This window comes from Puntigrus tetrazona, chromosome 13 (assembly GCF_018831695.1).
Source record: "Puntigrus tetrazona isolate hp1 chromosome 13, ASM1883169v1, whole genome shotgun sequence".
NCBI classification, from domain to species: Eukaryota; Metazoa; Chordata; class Actinopteri; order Cypriniformes; family Cyprinidae; genus Puntigrus; species Puntigrus tetrazona.
The window spans coordinates 197,625-223,562 of NC_056711.1; the positions used below are offsets into that span (position 1 = coordinate 197,625).

Genomic DNA, 25,938 nt, shown 5'->3' on the forward strand with positions numbered 1-25,938 from the left:
CAATATAAAACAAGCAGGAAAAAAAGCTGTGAAATTTATTAAAAAACAAAACAAAAAACAGTTACAATATGTACTGCCATATATTTGGTTCAATATACAGGGGAAGGTTTCAAAAAGGAGTCATGTTACATAAAATGCACAATTTGTGACATTATTGTAATAAATAAAAAAAAAATGATATGAACAACTTTATGCTGCTTAATATAAAAAGTATGTATTTAAAATAAAGAGTAAACTGTTGGAACACAGAAAAGAGAGACACATGAGTTTACATCGCATCTCGCCAATAATATAACGTCATGTAATTATTAGCATTAATTATAATTATAGTTCATCTTAGTAACTTTAGGGCAGAGAAAACTTTGTTTTTATGGGATGATTTAAAAATGTACTTTCAAACACTAAAATTCTGTTTTCAGTTACAGTTTTTTTTTTTAAGTCTACATAAAGTCACACCATTGTAGAAAAATAGACAAGACAGCAAAATATATAGGCAACTGTATGTACAAAAAAATAAAAAATCAACAATGTTACACGAAACTTGAAAAAAAAAAAAAATCCAGGGTATGGACAGTGTCTAAAAAAATCCCGAAATGTTGACTGCGTGAGAGAACGTGTGTTCGAGCGCATGTGCGTCGTCTCTGTGTGTTAACTCAGTAGCGGTGCTCTCCGCGCGTGATGTGCGATGAGAACTCGTAGCGGTCCTGACTGCGGTAACCACACAGGTTGCACTCGAAGGGGTCTCGGAAGCCGTGGCATCCCATGTGGATGGTGTACATGACGTGGTCCAGGAACAAAACTCTGCAGTGGACGCAGCGGTACGCCCTCAATTCTTCCCCCTCTCCGCTCAGCACCTTAAAGCCCTCCGATGACGCCATGCTCAGATCCATCCCCGCTGCCCGCAAGGCCTCGAAATGCCGCTGCTGCTCCTCCTTCACCACCGGCAGACCTCCGTTGCGCATACCTGGAGCCATGTGATTGGTCAGGTAGATGAGCCCCCCGGCGGCCGCCGCCGCGCCTGCCCCGGCCGCCCGCTCCTCGTTGTTGCTCTCGGTGTCGGTGGAGTCCTGGGCGCTGGGGCTGGGCGAGCCGTCCTTTTCCACGGAGGCCGATTTGGACTTGGACAGCAGAAGGAGGTGCTCTGCGGCGCTGTCCTTCGCGGACACGCCGTTGCCTTCGGCCGATTGCGTCTTGTGGAGGTTGTAAATAGGGCTGACCACCATGTCGGAGGAGCCAGGGGAGGTCTGAACCAGAGGCCGCAAGGACTCCGCTCCCAGATAGCTAATCGCGCTGTTGATGGCCTGATCTATGACGTGAGGCTGCATGAGCTCACCCGAGCCGCTCTCGAACGACAGCTCCGACAAACGGTTCTCTCCTGTGGGAGAAAGTCAGAAGAGCAATGGTTTTTAACTCATCCGAGTGCTGTGAAATGTAAAAGGAGAACCGATTTATCTATCAACTATTACTGTTAAGCACAAACTGTGATATTTTTCAAATATGTCTCAAATATCTTGGCATTTTTACAATAATCGGTCCCACTTTATATTAGGCGGCCTTAACTATATGTACTTACATTTTAAGTTAATAATTTGGTACAGTGCACTTGTTGTGTGCATACATTGTTACATTGTACTTAATTACATCTGTAATTAATTTTTGTACTTACATTTACAATTACACTGAACACTTACCCCTTATACCTTAACCCACCCTTAAACTTACCCATACTACCAAACCTGTCCCTAAACTTACCCCTATCCCCCCTCAATTTGAAATACATCAACACAATAAGTACATTGTACTTATTTTCTGATGTTGGTACATAGTAGTTAAGGCCACCTAATATAAAGTGTGACCCAATAATGTTCCAGTATGAAAAGATAAATGGGCTTAGTAACACATAACAGCGAATCAAAATCTATTACTCTCAAAGAAGCAAGGGCAAATTACAAGAATTCAATAAGCAACAGCCAAAGTCAGTTCACGTTGCATGCTATAATAGCATTTCTTTCCCTGCTTTTTTAAAGTCAACTCATCAAAGAGAAAAAAAAGAGAGGGAACTGCCTAGCATTGTTATTTGTCTCTGCGATTTTATTTTTTTAGTCAGAGACATGCATTTTGACAGCGATATCTGGATGATCTACGATATAACTGTACAATGAAAGCAAACTTCAACTCTTACCCACAAACCTCTGTGGCATAGAGCTCTTACGCTTAGCTACATTGTTAGCTATCCTGTCTAGCACCAAGGCTCTCTCAGATGCAGGCATGTCCTCCCTCTGCTCATTCTGGCTGTTCTCTTCCTTCACTATGGAAAGCAAGACAAAGAAACCACGCGTAAGATTCAGATGTCCGTATCTAACCTGAGCTCATCTTTTGACATGATGCTATGGATGATATTCATACGGATGCAGTTAAGATGGTTTTCTATCCCTTGCTCCATGCTATTTCATTTTTATTCGTCTCGAGACACTTTTTTAAGCTTTGGGACTTCTTGCAATTACGAATTATGGCTGCGTCACCAATAAGTACCAGAACATCAATGGTAGCTGTACTTCCACTAATACTATGCATTTTACTTTTCATCATAGTGACAGTAAACCACATTTAGGCCACAGTTACGGGTTATACATTTGCGCCATTTCCATTCACGAGCACAGAAAGCACTTTAAGAGAGAGCTTTGTTCTGTCATTCACACACCTGTATAAATGCTATTTTGAAGGCCCATGCACTGCAGGTAGTTGTGACACCTCTCCTTATGTTCCTCCAGCGAGCTCCGCTGCTTGTAGCTGCGCCCGCAGTACGCACACTTGTGAGGTTTTCCCACTGCAAATTTAAAACAAAGGCAAAATCTGCTCGGTCACACAGTCTTTGTTGTTTTCACCACAATTACAGTTGTTTTCTGAACCGACTGAGGTAAATGAATCAGTTAATGAGGACACGGGCGACAGAGGCATTTACCCGAGTGCGTGCGCAGGTGTCCGGTGAGGGCGTCCCTGCGGCGGCAAGCGTAGTTGCATAGGTGACATTTGAAAGGTTTCTCTCCGGAGTGCAGTTTGATGTGTCGGAGCAGGTTACCCTTCTGAGTGAAGGACGCGCCGCACTGGTTGCACTGGAACGGCCTCTCTCCTAGGAGAACCAAAGATAAAAGCATAACTCATTTCTTGGTATCAGGATATTTTCATGTCATGCACAGTGATTAAGGAAGTAGATTTTTAAGCATGTTCTCCTTTCTAATGGTCCCAAAACAGATGTGACCCTGGACCAGAAAGCCAGTCGTAAAGTCTATATATAGCAATTGGCAAAAATGCATTGTAAGAGTCAAAATGATCATTTTTTCTTTTATGCCAAAAATCATTAGGATATTAAGTAAAGATTGTGTTATTTTTTGTATTTAGATTTTTTTACACCCTTTCAGATTTCAGATTTTCAAACAGCTGGACAAATTTCTTCCAAATATTGTCCTATCCTGACAAACCATGCATCAATGGAAAGCTTAAAATGTACCCTTATGTTTGGTTTTGTGGTCCTGGGTCACGTGTTTGGACACTTAAGCCACACTTAAAAATAGCTTCACTAGCATCATTGCAATCGGAAACGTGTTATGCTGTAAAGGAAATGAATGCACTGTTCAAAATTAAGGCAAAAGAGTATTTAGACACATTCCTGCTATCGAACTTTTAAGTAAGAAACTTTTAAGTGACAAATAATGTTCAGTAATAGCTCTATTATCGATTCAGTTTCTCAATGATGAGAACAAAAATGAACCGAATAAACTTGTGATGAACTTTGAAACTTTTGCTAAACCCCTGATCTGAATCGATAACGCGTATGGTTGCTTTTTAGCTGAAATTAATGATCGAATTCTGCATTTCCTTTTTATTGCAGTAAAAGTGTGTCTTTTCGATGTGGGGCTTTGCGTGATAAAGCAACTCGCGCTCGCGAAGGAGTGACTCGTTGTGCTTTAACCTGTATAGCAGTTATATATACACCTGTACTTCTATCAAACCGCGTTTCTTTCGAGCACGGAACGCCGGCGGAAAACGGCCATGCAAATGGCGAGCGCCTGAGACGCCGGATCGGCTCTCTGAGAGCAAAGCATCCGCCGCTGTAGCGCTATTACGCTGCGAGTACGGGGTCAGTGTCCTACACGGCTCCTGCGCGCTGTTACATCTCCAACAACGCGGCGCCCCGCGCCAGAGCTCAATCAAACACGGCGGCGGAGCCTCGCACGCGAGCGCCGCTCTCCGCTCCGCGCGCGCCGCCCGGCTCCTGATCGAACAAGAGGCTTTCAGGCGCCGCCTGCCAGTTTCGTAATGCACCACTGCCTGGGTCAATTTGATCTGAAAATCTCATTTTTTCCTCTTCTTCGGCTCTAAAATAAGAGCGGCCCATCACAATGCAAATGCAGAGCTCATTTAAATAAAGCGAAGGAAACACTTTGTGTTTGAGAGCCAGTCTTCCTGATCAGCGCCCCTGGAATAAACCAATATCCAGCTCCTCCGAATGTTGTGGCATTCTCCGAGAACGCTATTAATACGGCGCTCTCTTCAAAAGCCCTATAAAATAAGAGTCACCAGTGAAGCAGCAAAAAGACGGAAAAAGAAACTCATTAAAAAGGCATTTCAGGAGCACGGTACCTCCTGCGAATATTTTGATTTAAATAGGAGGCACTTCATTATATCTTTTATTGTACGTCCTTTTCTGAATTTACATTAGCCCACTGTTCCTTTCTTCCATTTTGAGTTTCATTAGTTTGTCGAGTGAGGAAGTTAAGTGCCTTTTTGAAAAATGTTCTCACCCAGTGGTTTGGCTTCGTCGCGGTGGAATATCAATTTGAGAAAGGGAGAAAATAGCTAATACTGAAATAATTGTCGTCTGAGAGAGACTTTTGCTCGGTTAGTTGACGCGCTTGGACCGTTAGCTACGAAGAAATCTAAACAAAATGTCACACGTTTAAACCTCCTTTCGCACACATCCAAAAACAAACACATCTCACAGTGACGGTCTTTAAAATGATATAGTTCATTAAAGTGCTGTCATCATTTACTCACCCTTACTGTTTGTCATTCCAAACCTGTATGACTTTCTGTCGTCTGTGGAGCATAAAAGAAGATGTTTTGAGAAATGCCTCAGTTTTGCTGTCCATACAGTGGAAGTCAGTGGTAACCAAAACAAGTGTGTTTCTTTAAAATATCTTCTTTTGTGTTCCGCGGTAAAAAAGTCATACAGGCTTGGAGCGGCATAAAGGCGAGCGAACGGTTATCCGAAAATGCTACCCTAGTGTTCTGCTGCAACAGTATCGCTCATTTACATCAAACATTCAAGCCATACGCAGTTGCTACTCTGGCTATAGTGGCGTTTAAAACGCATCCGGCGTCTGTCTCTGTCCTGCTCTCTGTGTGTCTCTCTATGTGCGGATCAACCCACCCAGCCCTGTGCCCTGTGAGTGATAGTATAAGGAGGGAAGAGTAGATGGCAGTTGTGCTTACCGGTGTGACTTCGCTTGTGCACCATTAACACATTGGGCCCAATGCAAACCATCCCACAGATATCGCACTTCAGCTTCCCGTTGGGGAGGCGGATGCCCCCGGCCGTGGGGTAGGCGGCCGGCTTGCTGTCGGGGCCTGCGTGGGAGCCGTTCACTTTGGCCCCTGAGCCATCGAGCACACGCAAGTCCTCGGCTGCACATTCCTCCTCCTCTCCATTCATCTCACAGGCCAGCCCGTTTTCCTCGTCACTCCGAGCCTCAACTTTTATATTACAGGCTGGAAAAGAGGGTAGTGGGCCTGTTAAAGGTCAGTGGCAGGCTGGGTGGTTATTTTCTCTAACTAACACTGCCATCTTTTACCATCATATGTTATTGTTCTGCAGCGAAAAGAGCATCTGCAAAGCAATCGTTGTGTGTGTGTGTGTGTGTGTGTGTGTGTGTGTGTGTGTGTGGGCAAAACATCAAGTTTAGTGGCATTAAACACTTTTTTTATGAAACATTCACCTGACATAGAGAACACATGCTTTATTTGTTGAACAGCAATGTATTGTAGATATGACCAACACTATCTCACGACCAATTAGTACGTGTTTTATGAGGTGGCTAATTAGTACGGTTTCGTACGGTTTGTCTAAAACCCAGCGATGGTTAAGTTTAGTGGCTGGGTAATGTGCAGGCAACTCGTAAAATGCATACAATTTAGCAAAAATCATAGGAATTTGTACGAGTACGATTGCACAAATTTGTACAAATTAGCCAGCTCGTAAAATATGCATGAATTGGTGTGAGACCGGGCTGATATGACTAATAAGTACTAATAACATTTTTAACTGCTACAACAAAGGTTTTTATTATTACATTATTATTATATTATTTTGTAAGCACACAGCTTTGTAGCTGAGGAAACTGAGACAGTAATCCAACTTGATTTTTATGTTAAAAGTTAATTTGGATGAATCAGATTGTTCTGATGATTGGTGTATCTGTTAATTAATTAATATAATTACATTTTGTAATATATTTGAAAAACTTGGTCCCCTTTAAATAACTTTTAAATACGTTTTTGAAAGAAGTCTTGAGTGCTCACAAAGGCTGCATTTATTCAATCAGAAATACAGTAAAAACATTGTGAGAGTATTATTACAATATAAAATTAATATTTAATATATTTTAAAGTGAATGAAAAAACTGATCCACGTGATCCTTAAGAAATCCTTCTAATACGCTCATTTTCTGCTTAAGAAACATTTCTCATTTTTATCAAACTGCTGTTTGAAAACTGTTCAATTTTTTTGTTGAAACCATGATATATTTTTTAGCACTTGAAAAAAAAAAAAAGTGCAATGGAAATATTTAGTAAGTTTCCATGCTGAATAACATTTTCAAAAACTAAAACAAAAAACCTTACTGACCCCAAACCTTTGGATAACACTGTAGGTAGCGACTTTTGTTAGTGGTTTGCAATCGAAATGAAAATGAAATATGAACAGCTAGGAATTTGGCAGTTTCAAATGAGCTTGCCCAGCACTATTACCACCGTGTGTTATGGATAAATAAACCCACAAATCTGTATTATAAAGATAAGACATTTACATAAGACTCACGTTGACATAATGACTCTCAACACCCTTTAAGGCAAAAAGACTGATATTTTAGCTATGTAGTGTAAAACTACTGGATTAATATTCCGTTTAAAGCAGCCAGTATTCTTCTATCGAACTGCCTGCTCTCAAACCATCTTACCATCTCATTCATCATCGCACTTCTCTGAAACAAATGACTGATAAACAGGAAACAGAGACACAGGAAGCACTGTGAAACTGAGGACTCTCAGCGGTGTAAACCAGACCAACAAACCGTGGTAAACACATACACACACACACACACACACACACAAGCCTGCAGAAGCATGCAAAAAAGCACACGCCGTGTAATAAAAAAATGAAACTGTCGTAAATATTTCGATAACTCTATGGAATGTCCCGTTAGAAACTATAGATCGTTGCTCAAATGCCCGTTCGGCCTAATGAAGTAAACATCTCGAGTGTTTTAAGGCAGTTAGAGCTCAGGGTAAAGGTCCTGTGGTTAACACACTGTGGTGCCAGGCTGATTTCCCCATGCTTCAGCCTCTGTTTGTACAGACTCAAGAGGAACAAGCAGAAATAATGAAATATGGGAATCCAAGGAAAAAGGGGAAGCTTCAGCGCCTGAGCAGGCCCAACCGAAAAAAAGGACAAGAGTTATGGAGAAGTGACAGAAAGGGAAGCACAGACAGGGAATTGTTAAGCGCAACAAGTGAAACAGTTTTTCTTTTTCATTTTCTGCGTTCAGACTACAGGGATCAGCAGCTGAAGCACGTGATTGAACCGGAGAGTACCGACAGACGAAAGTGCCGTCTGTGTTCGGGTTACTCTCTGATAGTTAGCAGAGCACAGCCCAAATGGACTGGAAATAACTGTCTAGAGCTTTACAGCAAGTGATCCGGTTTCCAGTATGATCGTCTGGCAGTGACTAAAAAAAGGCTAATCGAATAACTAACTACAAAAGATAAAAGCTAGTTGACTAAAATCTGGATTATCTCTAAATTGAACACCATCACGTAATGAAGTCAAGCCAGGCATTTTCATTCTTAATCCACGTTCCTGGTCTTTCATTGGTGGACATTTTTCTTCATAAAAAAACTAAACATTTACCTTCATACCTTGTTTAGCCTTAAAGGGTTCGTATTAGTACCATAATGCTCATTTTATTACCTAGAGTGTACCTAAATGATACATATACATACTTTTTGAAAAGAGGGGCAGCTCTCTTGGTACTTTTTTTTTTAAAAAGCACTTTCAATCCCTTCCCTTTAGTATCTGTATTAGTACTTACACGATCCAGCCAATTCCCAACAGGCCCGCCTGCCTTTGTCCTGCTGAATATTCTGTTTAACTCTAATAGTTTGTCTGGTTAAGTAAAACAGACGGTAAACCGCATTTGACGTTGACTTTAAAAGAAGGTTTATATGGATTTCAGTGTCAATGTGTGAATGAATTACAGCAGTTAATAACGTAAAGTCAATACAGGAATGCAATCTCCCATTAGCACCCATAAAAGGATGCATCTCTTCCTCACACACACACACACACACACACAGATCCACTGACAGCCTTGCTGCTTATATGATATGATGATTTAACCAGTGTGATGTGACCTGAGTTTGGCAGAGGGAACTAGGCTTGTTGTCATGATATGGTCTCTCATGGATCTTTTGGGGAAGTTGTGACTAAACTGGGGATGGGAAGAGGAGCTTTTACTTTGTATAACGTTTGTCACACATCCTAATTTACCCATTTTGGGAAGCAAGTGTCAAAAGCCACAGACAAGGACAAACAAAAGAGCTCTACATAGAACAGAGCGACATAACAGGCAAACATCGATGGCTAATTTTAAACGGGATTAAATTAGATTTTTTTTTTTTCCATTTCCAGAGCGGTTCTCTGGAAGCGCAGTTAGCGACGAGTCAGTCAGTCTCCCTTTAGCGGTATAAACCTGTTTAGTCCCTCTCCTACATCGATTGCTAAGTCATCGCAACATTGCACTTTAGCGAGGGATGTATTCACGGCGGGGGCGATGCAAGTGAACATAAGTCTTTGCTAGTACAATTAATTTATGCTCCAGTCGAGGCGCTGAAGAAAAAAAAACTATGAATAGCTTATGCGGTGCAGGAGAGCTACATGCACATTAACCACGGCTCCACAGCGGGTGGGTGAGAGTACGTTTGAGCATGCATGTGTATGCATATGTGTTTCAGATGTGATAAAAAGAACCCTGCTTTCGCTCACATTTTAGGAACTTGCTAGTGAAATGTTTGCATCTGATATAGCAACAGGTTTAAGGGCAGGCCGTCACCCTCATACATTTAAAAAGAGGAATTACGTGAAAAAATAGGCCATGCACCATGAAAAGCTTCCTGCACTTCACTGGACAGCTTATTATTCCATGCAGCGCTAATAAATAATGCTTTTTTTTAAATCCAATGTTAAATGAAATTATTGTTTCGTGTCTTAACATAAATTATTAATTGATGCACATGGTTTAATGGAATAAATTGCTTATATTCATTATCTTTAATCAATGAATATAAAATCTAAATCTGTAATCAAAATCTAAAATGACTCCTTTCCGCTTCCACTTAGCTTTTCTTTAGGTTAATTAATATCCAAATGGCTATAAATGTATTATTGTAGCATTCAGTTTGAGTCTGTTCTAGTATGTAACGCCGAATTAACAATCCAAACAATTCCTGCTCATTTTTTGTACTTGTCTTGTTTTATTAGAAATATGTGATATTATGGGACCCTTGTGTTACTTAATAAATATGTTTTAATATACATAAATGCTTGTTAATTAATATATAATATTTAATTAAATCTTTCTGGTATAACTATTTTAGGATGTCATTGTTACACATTACTATAATGATAACAATATAAATTAAGCATAATTACATGCAACTAACCCTAAATAAAACCTTCATCCTCACCCTAAACATATAATAAGTGAACATATCTAATTAATATAACTCAGTATTTCAATGTGTAATTACACTGTAATAAGTCCATTGTAAAATAAACTCTTTTTTGACCCAATCACCCATGACCTAAGTACATCTTTATACATAATTTCTTAATTACTTCTACCCTCTTTGAAGTATGGTTGACAAGCAAATATGGCGAACTAAAACACACTTAAATATTATTTCTAATGAAACTTGAACATACTTAAATTTGTTGCAATTTAATACATTTGAAATATATTAACTTTAAATGTAATATGAAAACGCTACACTTTAATACAAACAAAAGATTATTAAAACAAAATGATTTGGAATGTACTTTAAAGTATATCTTTCATTTTGACATTATTACAAAATGCATTATTTAGATAAGTACCTTTCATTTCATTAAAATGTATGTGCACGGTTTTTCAAATATACTTTGAGGGATTAAAATAAGCGTTTAATCTGTAAAGAAAAGTGTCGTTTGACTCTTTGCGCTTCTCGCAGATTTGAGTCCTCAAATGTTTTTATAACCGTAGAGGAGTTTAAAGGCCTTTCGTAGCAGGAAAGCAAAGAAACAGCGCTCTGTAAGAACCATCTCTATATGTTTTGATTTCCTGATATTCTACGCACGTTGCTACGTGTCTGATCGAGCCGCGTACAGCACAGTCTGCACAGATACTCCCTTGATACACTTAATCAGAGAAGCAATGATGCACTGTGAAGATACTGTCTTTACATCCTCTTGCACACTGGCTGATTATATCTTCAGGGACAACATGCAGACAGACAGATGCACGCACAAACACACACACACACATTCACACAATCCTAATGACTTCAGAGCATTTGAAGTTTAGTTCCCTGTTTCTCTCAAACAATCCACCTTTTTTCTTTTTCTAAACCCTAAATGGCAGCGTGCCTTTTTTTCTGTACACCCCAAATACGCGCACATCTCAATCAAAAAAGCATATCTAAAGTGTATCTCAAAGCGTGGCAAAAATGGGTGGTTTTGAGTTAAACGTTGTTTTTGTATACACCTCTAAAGTCACCCTGACTATTCAAACGGACGAATTAAAAGAGCTCTCTTTTCAAGTAATGAAAGCACACTGCAGCCCCTGGCAGCGCGCATGGCCTCTTATTGCTTTATCGATACGACTTTGCTCCTCTTGTACATAATACATGAGCGGGATCTGAAAGTGCTGTTTTGCTGAGAGCGAAGCGTGTCTTTTGGACCTGCATTTGAATGTGGGTGTGTGTGGAAGTGTGTGAATTTCGTGGCAGTTGAAGTGAAAGCATGGCACAAGTGCAGGTGCAGAGCGGTGCGTAAGAGAGCGAACGCTCGCATTCGTTGCGATACTGCGCCTATCTGGTGTTGCTCCTGAACATTTTATCTCCTTGACTGAGTGTTGAAACTGAGTTCTGGCAAGTTCTTCTTAGGAAACTCTTGCACATCCTATTTCAGTTTCCTCTCACATCTTTTTTTTCTTTCTCTCTCTCTCTCTCAGTCTGTTTTTTACTTTCGGTAGCTTCAAAGTGAGCGGGTCACACATTAAGTCCAAGTTAATCTGGAACTTCTGGAGGGGAAAATTCCAAACTAAAATACATCAAGATATTAAACAGGCCATCTGTTAACTTCTGGTTAGCCAAATTTATTCCCACCCATCTTTGCCTTTAGTTAACCCACTTTCTATTCACACTTCTAATACTATTTTTATTAATATAATGACTAACTTACTCATTTTGTTTCCATCTACTGATCAAACATGACAATTTTAATGAGAAGTCATACTGTTGTATTCATTTTGTAAAAACAGCGGTGTTAAATTCTTATATCACTAAAAACCTCGGGGTCATTAAAAAGTTTATTTTTACGAAATAAATACTTTTATTCAATAAGGATGTGTTAAATCATTCAGAATTGACAATAAAGACGTTTATAACATTATTCTTATTTCAAGTAAACTGTTAATCATAAAAATATAATGTTTTCCACACAACTGCTTTCAACATTGATAATAATAAGAAATGCAAATGTTTATATGCATCACAGTATAATTTACATTTTAAAATAGGAGACAGTAATATAAATTCTAATTATACTTCACGTTATTGATGTTCATATTTTACCGTGTGCTGATTCAAATAAATGCAGCCTTGGTGTGCGTAAGAGATGTTCAAAAACATAAAAATAGTTTTTTTTGTTCTTGGAAAACAAATGGTTTAGTAAAGAGTTTTTCAATCTTTTATTTAATCCTTTAGACATTTTTATCAGTTTTTAATACAAAAAGAACTTATAACTGATCAAAATAAAAGAAACTTATAGAATTTCAAGAGTAAATCACAGGAGGAAGGGTAGAAATGTGTACAAATCAAAAAAATCAGTGTATTAAATACAAATTTGCTTTTTAAATATCCCACGGTTTCAGGAAGCGGTAAGCATGTACTATCAGTCTGACAAGAGGAAAATAATTAATTTTGCATACTGCTAGTTTTTACAATGGTTCGGTTTTGATTCGTTTTTGGTTTTTGGTTTTCTTTCTATGCATGCCAATAGAAAAAAAGAGACATGATCTCATTACAAAAGCCGAAGACGCGCATCTTGAGCTAAATTGAATGCTTCAGACCCTGCGATTGCGTTTGAACAATCTGGTGCACTCGCTCTGTGATGTCGAAGGCAGGACGCGAGCTTTCTGTGTGGGGCTGACCTTAAAAGTGGGCTTTAGTGGAAGTTATATCAAACTGAGTATTGCATGAATGTGTATATGAGGTAGTTTTGTGGTTGTGTCCCAGCTTAGACTGCTCTGACTCACCCAGTGGTTTGTCTGTGCGGTTGTTGTGTTGGAGGCCGGTGCTGGCTGACAAGTCTTCAGGAACGGGCATGGCCTCGTCTTGGTCCTCTGCCCCCTCGTTAGCAGTCGGGCTGTCCCTTCCTGAGCAGAGAGTAGAAAAGTTAGCAATGTTGATGCAGAGCCATCCCTAATACATACTTTAACATTTAAAATTGATACATGATACGTTTTTAAGTTTAATATGCTAGGACGCTGCAGATGAATTCAGTCGTCAGTTCACCTTTTAGAGCTTATGTCTGTTCTCTTCACACACAGCGACAACTGCATTCTACAGCTGAACTGATTCTTGACAAAATTCTACAGTTCTACAATTCTGGAACCGAACCGATCGACTAGTTGTTAATGATGCAGTTAAAACAGTTTAGTCTTTACTGTATGTGCGGTGCAAAAAACGCAGGGCAAACAGTAGAAGAAAAAACTAAAAATAAGTAAACTCGCATCTAAAATTGGAAATAATCCCCATTGCAAAATATCAGCCTATTTTATTAACTATATATACTGGATTGCCTTATGAGCCGATCACAGATAACAAGTCCAAAAGATGTTTAATTAGCTTTGCTTATAATAAGTGGACGTGGCAACCCTTCGGTGCGCTCTGAAAAGTAGCCTTGCAAACTTTTACAAAACACGATGGCAGAATGTCACCATGGTTACCATGGTGTCAGTCGTTACGGTTCCAAGAGTAAGTTCTGTTTTGTACAAACATGAAATGTTTGAATGCAGCTGTCACTCCTGACACTTCACTGTGGGTGTGTGGCCGTTTACGTGTAAGCCCTTTGCAGACTGATTCCTTATCATTGCTTCAACCAATGGCGTGAGTTGGGGGTGGGGCTATTTATGTGTTTGAGCAATCATGGGTGGTCGGAGTGTTCAGCAGAACAGTAAAAACGTAATCTTGAAGTTTTACTGTTTCATGCTTCTCAAATTAAATCATCTCAAAAAATAGACCCCGCTTTACTGGTTTTGAATAGAATGGCCTCTGTCTCTGTGCATACAGGAGCTAAATTAAGCAGTGCATAAAATATAGAATAAAAAGTGTTTCTGTTGCTACATAAAAACATCCGAAATGTCTGTGTATCTGACAAATATTGCACGTAATCTACTTAATGTGTGATAAAGTATTCAAACAAGCTTCATCATGGAAGCAGAAAGTGTCCAACTACATGTCTTCTCCTCTTCCGAATCAATAAATCTCACCGATTGGTAAAATCCAAGTCAAACACACGTATTATTTTTTCATTACTAGTGTAACATTTACACACTTCCCCTTAAAGTAAAAGAGTTGTATTGTGGTTGCTCCAGGATGTATTGCATCCCAGCGCTGACAGTCAAGGCATTAAATATATAATTCTCGCTAATGCAACAAGTTTGGACCTCGCTATAATGAGTCTTGTGTAAGTTTTGTATCTTAATTTAGATAGGAAAATGTCGACAGAGAGCAAATGTTGACCCTTTTCTTGCATTCAGACTGTGTTCCCTTTTCCCATTTATCTGTTTTCCTTGAAAATTGTGTGCATTAACTCCTCGGCCGATTTAAGATGTCGTTCTTGAGGTGGTGTGGCAAAGGGGAACATTTCTTGCTCTGCGTGCAATTCACAAGTTTAAATCTTGCTGAATATACGACTTAAAATCGAATCCGTTATGTCAGTAGATGTATATCAGTAATGGGGCCACTACTTGACTTGTCACAGTGAGAGATAGATGCCATTCACGTCATTCCAAACCAGACCCTTGTTCTTCTGCAGAACTCAGTTATTTTGAATAATGTTTTTCTTCATTCATTAATGAAGTCGAAATTAGGCTGGGGATAACACAGTGGCGAGTTAATTATTTAATTTGTTGGGTAAACTATCATTTTATGTAGTCAATTTTTGTTCCTTTTAACCGTGGACTGGACTGGAGTTTATTATTTTTTCAGAGATTATATATATATATATATATATATATATATATCACGTTTTAAGAGCTATTCTAGACCTCCAAAATTTGGTTTAGAAAAAGGGGTCACGAACAGTGCTTTTTTCACAATTCTGTGGTAAAATGAAGTAAATAAAGGACCAATTTCTTACTTAAAAACAAAAGTGTGTTTTGGTTTCTGCGGGACTGAACAGGCAGCGATGTAGAAGCAGGCGTTGATCATCGCTATTACGTTATCCACAACCTGTTATTTTAGCAGACTGGCTACAATATAAGCTGTGTTTTAGACTAATGAGAAAGTTCTGATGTTTTTATAGCACAATGACCTCTTAAGAGGTTTAGATTTTTTCAGTTTATGACCCCTCTGACATATATCTGCTGAGACAGAACTTCTTGTAGCCTGAGCGGTCAAAAAACGGTTATCGTTGCTCGACTGTTTTGATCGCCCAGACCTCACTGTGGCTTTGAGCGTATGAGAGGCGGCTCTTACCTGTTATCTGGGACATTTCCTGTGCCTCCTCAGTCTCCATCCTGTGCAGGTACTCTAACAGGAGTAAAAGCAAATGAGAAATAGTTTCGTCAGCGCTCGCCGCCTCAAAAATCAGCCTGTGTAAGAGAAGTGGTTGGTGATTAAAGGAGAACGGCCTTTCTTTGTGTATCTCCATCACCCTGGCAAGAACAGCCCTATTCCAGCCACACACACCACTGTCTTCCACATTACATTACAATGAACTACAGACATTTTCATTACCGCTCTGACAGACGGGGTGAACTAAGAGAATAGGTTTGGTGGACTACAAGGCCCACGATGGGGTGGGGAGTCTCGAAAGGGACAGGCTTTCAGACCACATTTGTTATTTATTGTTAATTTCCTACCACATAATCATCCAAAAATGCAAACTGACTGCCGCAAAATTAAGCAGAAAATTAGATGGCCCGGGGTCATGGAGGATGCGGGTGTTTGGCATCGCCAGCTGATTGGCGCTCGTGTTCACTCTAATTTACTGAGCATGCATGGGTGAGCCCGGCAGACCAACTCTTTCCCCGCTTCTCTTTAACACACACACACACACACACACACACACATAGGAACACAGGGACGTACGAACAACGCAGACAAGAAGAAACGTAGACAAGAGAGTAAATTGACAATGAGTAAAGTGACAGAAAGAAGAAGGTACAAATTAAGCAAAGCAGGTTTATCAGAGACAAGTCACGAATAGATTAAGAAATAAGGCAAATGTTATTGAAAATAAGTCAGAGCGAGAATTCTGCTTATTTTGAAACATGAAAGTGAGCTGTTTTCTGTGACTGTGCGAGACTTCTGATTCATTAGTCACTATATGTGTAAATAACTGGAAGATTTCCAGATAACATATTTAGATCATTAAAAAAACATTGTGAAAGCATTGTTTTAAATGTTTCTAAAACGTTGTAACATCCGGTTTTCTTGTTGCGATTAGAAAGTAAAAAATATGCTATACTAACCTTTTCTCTTTAAAATGCATTATTTCGTTATTCATTTGTAATGGTCTGAGAATGTTAAAATGTAGCATTGTTGATATTGGCTTGATAAAATGCTTCTACAAGCTTTATTTTTTCCTTCATTTTTTCTTTACTGCATTTTTTAAATTCTATTAAAATATCCAGTTTTCTTCTCATGATTATAATCTTATGATTTCATTCGATTTAATTAAGAACAAATAACATCATAGGACACTCCAAAAAATGTTGAGTGTTTTCTCTTAAATACTCTCAAAACGTTGTAAAACACTGTAAGAATGTTCCAATAGCTGGGTTAATTGACTTCAGAAAACTACTTGCGCTACAAACCAGAGTGTTTATGATTATGATTAGTATGGAAACAAATAGCAGTTTGCCATATCAAGCTGCTGTTTTGTGTATAATACTTGGAAGCAATGACACCAAAAGCCTTGCAAATTCAAGTTACAGATGCCTGCACCCAACCAAGATGGACAGGACGAGACGAAAATGGAGAAAAGAACAAGAGCGGAGGGTCAGAACGAGTGTTTTCTGACTCAGAAGGAGTCAGTGGTGAGCGCTTCCTCAGGCCAGGCCTGCATATCTGAGAAGTCACCAGCGCTCGTGGCCCCATTAATAATGTAGCGGCCACTTGGGCCCGCAGCAGATGGGCACAACAGCCTCGGCCTCGCTGCTACTTCAAGACGCTCCCGCTAGGGCCCCACGCCCGGCCCCGCCAGCCACACAGGGAGAAGTGAAGTTCCTGAAAATAGCCAAGCAAGCCGAAGAGAGCTCCTGGGAGAAGGGGGACGTAGGCCTTCCTGTTTTTAATGACAGATGGCTCCATGCACTTGGAACAAATAGTGGGAAACCGGCGCTCTACCGTCTGTCGCAATGTCCCAGTCTTCCTGGGGATCGCGCTGCTCAGAAGACTTACGACCGGCTCGCACACCCAAAACCCCGCTGGGGGCTTGCTGCGACCGCTGCGCGATACCGGCGCGCATGTGACCGGGCGTTATTGTGCGTGAGAGGGTTAAAGGTCATTGGTGCGGAAAGAATAGCAGGTGGACATGAAGGTAGACGCAATTACATTCTATTTAGCTGAAAAAATGATATGTTTTCCTTTGTTTAATATGTTTTGAATGTGCAAAACCACATTTTCAGAACAAACATATACAGCATATATATATATATATATATATATATATATATATATATATATATATATATATATATATATATATATATATAGTGATGTAAGGTAATTTCTTCCCTTAATAATAATAATTTTGTTAAATTTTGTGTCTCTTATTAGCTAATTGGCAAAATTCTTAAATGACTCCATTTGCTGATTCTTATTCTGTTAGAGTTATTTAAATATATAAATATATTTTCCACATAATATACAGTATTATTTGTGGTCGTAGAACGTCACTAGCAAGTAATATTAGTGATATTTTACAAGCAAATTGCAGATCAGATCAGCTGTTATAAAGACCAAGGAGCAGCTCGTGGATCTTCACAGACCTCTTTGACTGTCTAAATGGGACATCAACAGTTTTCTCAACACTTCACAGATTTGGCCGGTGTGAGATAGCCATGTTTCTTGCCACTGGTCTGGCTTTGATTTCACCAGGAGGCGCTTGTTGCCATCAAATGCAACAGTGGATGGGTAAATACAGGCAAATTCTTGATGAAGCCTGTTTTCGTAAATATTCTTCAACTCTATTCACTCAAGTATGACTGAAATCTGTGACTGGAGCTGAGAAATACAACATTCAGGTTGACATCCTGTGGAACATTTGCAAAAAAAAAACAAAAAAAAGTCAGAGTGAAATTTTGACTCATTGATGAATATTTTTATAAATTAAACATCAGATGTTCCTTTCTGAGTAAATGTTTTTTCTGAAGGTTTTTTTTGCATTGAGGAAGAAAATCATTTTTTAAATGATTAATAGGATTTTTCTAAATTATTTTATTCATCCAGATTTTAGCAAGTGTATCATTTAAAAAACTAAACAGTAATAGCACAGGGGAAGAAAAAATACGATAATTAACTTAAAATTTTTAATATATATTTTTATTAAATAATGGCATTTTTAGTCATTAAGCATGGCTAATTTTGGAGCTTGACAGTGAACACATCACATATACGGCATAGCTCAAAACACTGTGAACAAATAAATGAAGAAACACATTGGGAAAAACACTCCACACACAGCTCTCACCACACAAGACAAAACAAATACACAAGCCAGTAAGAGCGCTTTAACTTTCCTGATTTTTTTTCTTCTGAACATTCAGGTCCTCTCTCTCTCTCTCTCTCTCTCACTTTTTTTATTTATAGTTTCTCAAAAGAAATAGAGTTTGATATGTGAACTGCATCATACAATAACAGGTTGGAGATTAAAATAACGGCGTATACGTATAGTTTTTAAAACACAAAAAAGGACACCCTAAATTGACTTTTGCTACGGCTAAATGTTCAGTGATATCTTCTAAAGATTCTTGAATTCTGGCACGTTTTCTCTTGATATGGCAAGTTTGGTCGTGAGTGTTACAGCTCCGCACTCCCACAGATAAACCCGGCACTTTTTCAAAAGCTGGTTAGAGTCAGGTCAGGTTTAGCTTTGGGTTAGGTGCAATAAAATGTATCTCATGTGACGCATTCCTCATACCACAAACTAACCATGATTTTGAATGCACTTATTTTTTATAACCGAGGCTCTATGGAGTGGAGAAGTAGTGTGTGTGTGTGTGTGTGTGTGTGTGTGTATCGGGTGGGTGGTGGTGTATGGTATTCCCCTGCGCCCCCTTTTCTGAGCAGATGTGAGAGGGGAAATAGTGATGGTGTAGACAAAGAGGGCGAAGAAAATGTAAAAAATACCCCACGAGCTTCTTTAAACCGGCGCTTTATTCTCCTACTCCGCTCTCGGATGACGACTTTATATACATACAGGTAGCTAAAGTAAAACGGTTCCTAGGCTAAACGTTATCTCAGTGCAAGCATTCGGTCGCCTCTTTGTTTTTTTCAGCAGTTTTTGCTTGTGTTGTCAAACCTTAGCGTTCGTGCAGGACACTGGTCTCAGTCAAGACAGGAGATGAGCACAGTCAAGCACATTATCATACCGACAGGAAGAGCTCTGCGGGTTTTAAAACACCCTTAGTGTGCGTGTGCGAAGAAAAAGGGAGTGTAAAGGGTAGGAAAACAGATCTAAGTGCGAAAGAAAGTTGAAGAGATGGGTGGAGACTCTGCACTGCAAAACCGTTTAACAGACAAAATGTCATTGCTGTGTTTAGAGCCATTCAAAGGTGAGTGTGACTTAACTAAAGAACTGCTTGCAACAAGTGCCGTTTCAACATTTCACTCAGGGACGGTTACATGAACGACTTCTGCATGTAATGAGTCAAGAAGAGCTGCAGAGGGACAAATGATGGAATTTTTTCCTTTGCATAAATCAGCAATATTCTAAAAGGATGCAAAACGATTCTGGGAATTTTATTTTTTTTTTTCTCGATTTGTCTGTTTCAGTAGGAACAAACCGACTGAAGTCACGCACTTTGAATACGATGCGATTTGAGTCACACACAGATACTACACTCACATGAATATCTGACGTTAGCACAGACGCAGCTGCTGCTTTTTTAATTCATTAATAACATGATTCATTTGTTCAGTGAGATTTTAATCTTCAAGCTAGTATTTTAACTTAGTATTACTCGAGGACGCCCGAAGAATGTTTAATATATACAGGCAGGACTAATTCTGTACCAGTCCCCCCAAAAAAACTGCTTCACCTCTTATCGTAAACAATATTAATTCTCTTCAGTTTTAACTTACAGAACTTTCTTTTATTCTTGTTGCAACTAATATTAGAAATACTGAAAAGCATGCATTTCACAATAAAAAAATATATATCATACGTTTATATGCATTATATTCATCTAACCTCAAATAATCTTGGCCCTTTTGGAAAGTTAGTACGCACAACTTTAATTAAATAATCAAACAATGCGAATGTAATGATTTCTAATGAGCTGAGCCTCTAAACGCTGTTTAGTCTGATGGGATATCCATTGACTGGCCTGTCTTGCATCAGTGGGGATTTCATCACATTTGAGGGCGTAAGATCGAGTGATTGCTATCTGTCAGAGATGATACGCAGGAACTGCTATCTGAGGCTTTCACAGAAATAAAAGAAGCTGACTTCAGAAGCCTCATTTACACCGGCCACACTTCACTACCCCGCCATTGAGAAGCGCTCATTTTATTCGCTTCATCGTTTCATCGCCCTCTTCTTTCTCCGCGCACGCTTTTAACGCGCCCCATTAACGTGTACAATAAGCCCCGCGCGTTAAAAGTGCCCGAAACAAAGCGCAACGGGTGTTATGGTATACGGGGACACCGCGCGCCAAACTTACAGACACTTACAATACACCCTGAAACTGTTATTTCGAGATCGAGGATGTGAAAACCTTTCTCCCACCCCCCTTTTAAAAGACACCGAAATGCAGCGACAAACTGCAGGATGCTGAAATATAAAGCGGTTATTCATTTTTAATAATCTCACGTTCAAAAGTGGGCCCGCGTTATAGGTTCGATCGTTGCGTTTTTAAAGGTGGTTATTAAAATCTTAGTAAAACCAACTTCGCGTCTATTAATTTTGCGTTCGTTCGTTTCTCGGTGTCTCTTAAAATACATGTGAGAAGTGTGTTTTTTGTCTGTCGCGCATGGTGTATTTTTACACAATCGCTCAATAGGTTTCTCATGTGTTGCACATATGACCTGTGCCTTGAGCACTAACGAGTGTGCATGAAACCAAACAAGGGCACGAAAGAGAAGCTGGAGGCACACATGCATCACCGGAGAAAAAAAAATGACCCAAGAATTCGTGTAAGTCATTTTCACCTGTCTTACAAGTACCTACGCTGGAAAAAAAAAAGAAAAAGAAGAAATCTCACCGGAAATAACTGTATTTTGCTTTTTTGAGGATTATGACGTTAAACCAACTTGCTTTGATCGCTTCGTTGTACTTTTTAACCACTTTGAATTTCCTTTAAAATGAAGAAAATCGAGCGAAAATGAAAGCGAAATGAATCGAAGTAAAGATTCGGTTCTAACGTAAAACTCCAGCGTAAAACTTCCTAAAAATGTTTTTGAAGAGCGCATCCATGGCTAGAGGAAGAAAACCGCGTTTTCGATTTCGTACATTTGATCAGACATGTTACTTATCAAATGCGTGTGTAAAAAAACTGCCTTTTTTGTTTTTCGGGAATAAATGCGATCTCTAAAGCCCGTATTGCTGAAAATAGGAATTTGAGCGCTGAGCAACAGGTGCGCATCGAAAGATAGTGAAAGTAGCGTTCAATTGCGTTTAAACAAAGCGCGCATAATTAAGGGATGCGTTACGCGTAATTCAATTTAATTATGAATGAAAAAAAATTGGAAAAAAAAAAATTCCCCCGGTTCCACGCGTGGGACATCGGGAAACTTTTTCCATAGGGAAAACTGGAAAAAAGATGATAACCCAAACACGAAACGAAAAGAGAAAGAACGGGAAAACACATAAACTACATTTAAAACGTGCCGTGAAGAAGCCCAGGCGCGAAATAAAGCGCTTACGCGCAGAGCGCGGCGAACACGCCTTCGCCGTGTCGAGAGGATTGAAGCGCTTGCACCTGCTACAGAGTTCAGGACGAAAACTTCCATTTACGACACTTCTCCTCGCTCTCGCTCGCTTCGACTGCGCGTTCCGATCAACTCTTCGACGCTAAAGCGGCGATGCGCGTGACTCGCAGCGGCCTCGTGAGAGTTATTTACCTGCTATTCCTTGAGTTTGCAGTATGAAGCTCTTCCAGCTGTCCCCCGCCGCTCCATGCGCGCAAGTTCTCAGCGCCGCGGCAGCAGTCTGGAACTCCGCGCGCGGTCCCTCCCCTCTCCACTGCACTTCCTCCTTCCAGCCCAGCATTGCTATGTCTCTGTGCTCGGGCGAGACATTTTGCAAGCTTTTATTCCAGAGGCCGAGTCTGCTCGGGGATTCGAGGCAGCAGAGCTTGGCACTTCGCTTTGTATCGTGCCAATAAAAGCTGACACCCAGTAGACCATCACTGGCAGCCATGCATGAGATGGGATGAGGCGGGTTAGGACAGTGGACCGATCGTTTCTTATTTATTTATTTCTCTCAGAGGGACAGGGGTCTCTTGATCTCATGTCACCTGCTTTAGAACACTTTTCTTAAATGAGAAGTGAATTGATGTCTATTTAAATGAGAAAGGGATAAGGCTGCGTTAATTAATTGAAGCAGGGGAGGGGCTGGAGCCCACTAGAGGGCCTTATCAAACTTACAGGGGCACCAGGTGATTTAAATGACTTCCAGTAAGATATAGCGAGAGAGATTGTTCTTTGAATATATACACGTTTGCATTCAAACCACGCATGTAGCGATTAGTGATGTCTCTTATGCGAATTAATAATTCTGGAAATAAGTCAGGAAATGGATAAGATGGTACAAGCAGTGAAAAGTCCCAGTGCTGTTATACTGAATATAGGCACGGACCGGATATAACTGTTATATAAAACGTGCATAAAGCTACTTATTCTTTTTTTTTAATATCATATACTAATCTCTATACAGGCTACATTTTTAATAGTTTTTTCTATTCTATTCCTTTACATAAATCCTCGTTGAGGTGTCATGACAGAGGAGTGGTGGTGGAGTTCTTTGAATACTGTCTGCGGGGAGTTTTAGAGTTAAAAAGGTGAAGACCAATGTAAAGCCTATGCATGCATATGTATGCGGTTAATGCGAAATACTATATGATACACATGTCTAATTGTTTGTAAACATAACACCTGGGCATGATGAGAACTGGAAATCATATCATCTAGGATTAGGTTTAAGAAAACACAACTTATGGCATTAAACCGATGTTGTTTTAGATGAAAGCTGTGCATCCTGTCAGTTTCTAGTTAGGAATAAAGGGTATTCTCAGAGCCACAGAGACTGGGTGGATCACTTTCTGGTTCCTCTCCCAAGTCTATTAATTGCATAATTTGGTGAACAGAGTTTTAATTTATTTTATTTGTTTTTTAACTAACAATGCAATTGTCCCTGTGACTGTACAGAGGATAAGAGGTTTGGAGAAAGGATGGAATAAAAATTGAATTCTTTTGACGTTATATTAAGATTGTTACAGTGCAATCTGACCTGTTCAGCATTACTTTATTAAATATATCATTAGACTCAGAAAGGATGGATGTACTAACAGTACTGCTACCAATCATCCAAAAAGGTATAATTTTTGCATTAATATTTATAGAAATATTCAATAAATAATGAGTTAGAAAGCAATTTTGGCTTAAACAAATAGGGTCATTTAATTCCCATGGTTGGCCTTATATTTTAAATGATCTTTCCGGTACGCTGCCTCGTGGCCGTGTGGCTTCCAGTGATCCACACGTTTGACCCTTCCAGGTAGCCATATCTCAGGAGCTGCTGGTGCTGAGTCACGTTCAGAAGGAGGCCGCTCTTATCTCCTCTCTCCAGGAGGACTTTTTCAGGCAGTTGGGTGTGGGCTGAAACGGGAACACTGGATGTTGTGGGCTTGTTTTTTTTTTTTCAGGACAACTTGTTGTTGGTGTAATTTATTGACCCTCTGGAGAGACAGAAAAGAAAGTTTTCTTCTAACATCATAATAAATGGAGTAAAAACTGGCTGTGACATTACAGTGGGACGGTGTAACCTCCAGAGACGGCGCGGAGGGAATGCTTTTGGTGTAGGGTGACTCAGCAAACTGTGTTTTAGCTCCAGTCATTAGAGCAGAGAGAAGTCTTGCAGAGCCGAGGAGGCACACGATGACTCTGCACAAACCAGAACGGCTGAGGACATTACTGTAGCCTGTAGTTTATGGGGGAAATGATTATGAATGTGTTTGTTTTCAGCTTAACAAGAGACAGACTGTTACGTGTTAAACCTTTAAAGTAATTCATATTTTTTATGAACAATTATTGTTATTAATATTTCACTTTAGAAAGTATTATATATAAATATATATATATTCGAATTAGTACATTTTGAAGCAGATGAATCAAAATGTTTTTTTCTTATAAAACACAATGAATTCATCTGTAAAATAAATTGTATAATTCCAATACTTGTGTGTGTGTGTGTGTGTGTGTGTGTTTTTCCCCTGATGTTATTAAATGAATACATTTAGAAATATCACACCACTTGACCTATAGGGTTACGGGCTGAATTTGATCTAAAACAAATGATTCTAATGCATCTAACTGAAATTGCTGAAGTATTTGCTGTGATAACGTTTCGCATGGAAGCCTGAGTTTTCAATTTACATTTTTTAAACGCAGTAAAACATAACGGCTGTACAATGTGTCCAGCATTTCGATTGTTAATACTAAATAATAACCGATAAAATACATCTCTACATCAATTAAGTTCTATATATACACATCAGTTGTGTATTATCAACAAATATAATTTAATAATGAACAATAATATAAATATTATCCATAGATGCTGTAAAACAATTATTATTTCACGAGGCCTAACGCTTTATATCTCTATGCAGTTCAGACTGGATGGGATGAAAATTCTCAACAAGCGCTAATGAACATATTATCTTAAGATATCCAGCAAAGTGCTGGTGTGAAGAACAGAGACGTCCTCTTGCTGCTTATTTCATGGATCTTTAAGCAGCTTTCGCACCCTCTAATTTATAACTTTAACAACATGTAATCCATAATTGGTTTAACTACCTAAATAAGTGAGAGATGTTCAAGATTGGTAATCACGTTAATAGTCTGCTGTATTTAAATTCTTAATCTGGGGCTGAAAAAAATCTCACTTTCTTTGGGAATGCATTATGCAGGGGGATGTCAGAGTAAATTAAATTCCCCTCTGCACACTAAAGCATCAATTTCCTTATGGTAATTATCTGCGGGAATGGATGTGTCACTGGAGGGAGTCAGGCATGCTTGACATTTAGCCTCTTTATGTGGAAATAACACAAAAAAACTAAGCGGGCGGGAGGGAAATTAATCTCTCGGCCGAGCGAGTATGGTGAAGACCCTAAAGGACTGTCGCTGAATCAGTCATTATGTTTGTGACCCCATCTTGAAAATTGAGCCAATGATACGATGTAGACAAGAAAAAGACTAAGCTTAAGGAGCTGAGAAGTGTGGAGAAAAGTATAGTTTGAAATGATCGTGCCTATAAATTTTGGGGAAGCTTTCTGAACGGTGGAGTTAGCTTGGCTGAAATAGACGCTAATACTTTGGGTTTAATGTCACAGGAGGTCAAAGGTGACTCTATAGCCCGTGTTAATTGCGATTTTCCCTTCACGTTTACCTGAAAAAAGCAATCTTAGGTTTCTGAATCCATTTATTCAAACGCTCGCCTGAATCGCTGTCTTTTGCAAAACTCCAGGTGCAGTGAACAATGGCTGTAAATAATGTTTATTCCTTTTTAAACTGCTTCATATTTCAGGGGATGTTAATTGAATAGTAAATAAATGCACAATACTCTGTTATGGTTTTAAAACATTTTCACCAAAGTAAACATTTTTTGCACCACATAACCACGTGTTCGGGGTAAACTTGCTCGGGGGCTCACCTGGTAAAGCATTGGTTTTT

The 25,938-nt window shown here is 39.4% G+C and overlaps 2 protein-coding genes across 8 annotated transcripts in view; one reads left to right on the forward strand and one right to left on the reverse strand.

Annotated features, from left to right (window-relative positions):
• Nucleotides 1-25,938, forward strand: part of fignl1 (fidgetin-like 1) — a 46,097-nt gene that overhangs the window by 6,828 nt on the left and 13,331 nt on the right. The window lies entirely within an intron of this gene.
• ikzf1 (IKAROS family zinc finger 1 (Ikaros)) lies at nucleotides 21-24,255 on the reverse strand. Of its 6 annotated transcripts, XM_043254825.1 has the most exons (9): nucleotides 22,108-24,253; nucleotides 15,295-15,348; nucleotides 12,849-12,968; nucleotides 5,494-5,769; nucleotides 5,056-5,097; nucleotides 2,963-3,130; nucleotides 2,702-2,827; nucleotides 2,183-2,308; nucleotides 21-1,375 (listed from the first exon to the last, which is right to left on the reverse strand). In XM_043254825.1, the coding sequence occupies exons 1-9, from the start codon at nucleotides 22,403-22,405 to the stop codon at nucleotides 654-656; spliced, it is 1,932 nt and encodes a 643-aa protein (XP_043110760.1). In that variant the 5' UTR covers nucleotides 22,406-24,253; the 3' UTR covers nucleotides 21-653. The 6 variants fall into 6 exon arrangements, with proteins under 6 accessions (XP_043110760.1, XP_043110762.1, XP_043110764.1 ...); XM_043254827.1 differs by lacking the exon at nucleotides 2,183-2,308 and having other exon boundaries at nucleotides 22,108-24,255; XM_043254829.1 differs by lacking the exon at nucleotides 5,494-5,769 and having other exon boundaries at nucleotides 22,108-24,250.